The sequence below is a fragment of the Branchiostoma belcheri genome, unplaced genomic scaffold (assembly GCF_001625305.1).
Source record: "Branchiostoma belcheri isolate BF01 breed outbred unplaced genomic scaffold, Haploidv18h27 scaffold199, whole genome shotgun sequence".
In the NCBI taxonomy this organism is placed as follows: Eukaryota; Metazoa; Chordata; class Leptocardii; order Amphioxiformes; family Branchiostomatidae; genus Branchiostoma; species Branchiostoma belcheri.
Genome location: NW_017803479.1, coordinates 254,485 through 256,655, shown reverse-complemented (window position 1 = coordinate 256,655; position 2,171 = coordinate 254,485). Strand labels below are relative to the sequence as shown.

Sequence of the window (2,171 nt, the reverse complement as noted above, 5' to 3'; positions counted from 1 at the left end):
AATATCATCACAATCCATAAAGGCGTTATGGAGTTATGCTGACTACAAATATGCGGAAACTCAACACACACACACACACACACACGCACACAGACGCGCCAAAAACAATACCTTCCATTTCATGGAGGTAATGACGAAAATGTAAAGAAATGGATTTAAAGAGTAGATTATTCGCCTTACCATACTCTGTGTCATTTGTTCAACCTTCATGACCACGTAGATTTCATAATGAAAGCAACATGTTCTGAAAAACTTTTTTATTCGCACGCTCGCATTAGTTTTGGGGTTCATTGAGATATGAACAAATCAACATGGCCTAACTTTAAATCCAGGACTTACCCAGGGCCACTAGGTTGATCTCGACGGATCCGTCCCATGGCTGCAGCCCGCTCCCGCCAGCCCCCACCAGGCACTCGTAGGTGCCGCTATCGCTGAACTGCAGGTTACTCAGGCGGAGGGACGCATCCTGGGCAGCCGTGTCCGTGTTCACCAGGCTCGCCCTGGGAAGGGATTTTTAAAAATATTCTTATGTTTTTAAAATGAGTAAAGAGACTCTTTTTACACAGCCAAGTCTTTTATTCAGCCGACGTTTCAGTGACCGTCTGTCACCTTCCTCAGGGCAATTCTGACTGGTTCACATTGCAGCACAGGTGTTGCTGCTGCAGATGCATTCCCACCTGTGCTGCAATGCAATGTGAAACAGTCAGAATTGCCTTGAGGAAGGTGACAGACGGTCACCGAAACGTCGGCTGAATAAATGACTTGGTTGTGTAAAAAGAGCCTCTTTACTCAGTGCTTTACCAAACTGATGAAACTGTTTACGTTTTTTTAAATGTTTACCTTCGCATTACCTTACATGTTGTTTTTGCTCAGTTTCCTCCTCATCTTCTTCTTCAAATGAATAAGGTCAATGACCTGAACCAGACGTCTGCCACTATGGTAACTAGTGCTACACATACATAGTGTTGGATTACATCATGCAAATTCTGTTACAGTAGAGACCGTACGTGATATTAAGGTGGCTTACCTGTTACGGTACAAGATGTACGTGATATTGAGGTGGCTTACCTGTTACGGTACAAGCCGAACGTGTAGGCGGATTCGCCCGAATAGTAGAACAGGACTGGTTCTCTGTCACCGCCGTCCGAAACGCGGTACCACTTGATCTCGCGCAGGGTGGCGGACCCGCTGAGAGAGTAGGTACAGCTTAGCGTGACGGTCCGGCCTATTGACTGATACACATCAGGACCGCCATTCACCGTGCCGGTCTGCGCTCTCACGGCTACAGCCAGGAGGGAAAGGAAAGAAATGAATAAGCACGAAGGAAAACATATTGTTTTTGCTCTGTTCTTGGTCAATGATTTGGACCAGACGTCTGTTACCATGGAAACTGATGTAGCAGAGTTGGGTTACATTGTGTTGCAAGTTGCAGGACAGTGTTTAAGACTGTGTCACAACATGTATTAAGATAATGTTTTGGGTGAGTAAGAATAAACAAAACAATAGTTTGTTAGGCTAGCATTATGTCAGCCTAACATAAGGTTAACATTATGCATTTGCTTTGCAAATGTTACCTTTCTGTATTCATCACATGTTTGCACAGGCATACGTACTTAAAAACAGCCTTATATATGAGAAATGCTGGAGAGAAGAAAAAGAGGCAGAGCCAAAAAAACTAGAAGAACTGTGACATGTGACCTGACGATCAGTGAAGAAGGTGGCCAAGGACAGACCCAGATGGAATGGAAACGTCTCACAATGATAAGACAGTACGTATTCAAGAAGGGAAAAAAGAGTTATAATTGCGTGTACATTGAAGACAGACGAAGAATATCATTCTAAATGAACTGTGAAAAGGGATGAAAAACTCTTGACAATGAACCTTCCCAAAAATATTAAAAAGAACTTCATTCCGGACGAAAGAATTGTGCCTCGAGTGCTATAACGCTATTAGGCCACACCGACATAATTTTATGGATGACATACACGCGCGCATTGATTCTCGACAGTTCTTCCCACGCCCCCCCCCCCTCCCCTACGACGTCCAGGCTACCGAAGTTCCACGACTCAAGAACTCAGTACATACACGTACGGAGCCGACTCATAAATTCCGAAAAAAAGCCAGCATGTGCCGGCTTGTAACATATAATAATATACGTCACTATGTACTT

The 2,171-nt window shown here is 44.1% G+C and overlaps 1 protein-coding gene across 1 annotated transcript in view; it reads right to left on the bottom strand.

Annotated features, from left to right (window-relative positions):
- Positions 1–322: 322 nt before the first annotated feature.
- Positions 323–2,171, bottom strand: part of LOC109468306 (immunoglobulin superfamily member 21-like) — a 2,299-nt gene continuing 450 nt past the window's right edge. The window contains exons 2-3 of the mRNA XM_019766558.1: positions 1,069–1,282; positions 323–500 (exon numbers count right to left, since the gene is read on the bottom strand). Of these exons, the coding sequence (XP_019622117.1) occupies positions 323–500; positions 1,069–1,282 (392 nt within the window). The remainder of the gene's footprint in view (positions 501–1,068; positions 1,283–2,171) is intronic.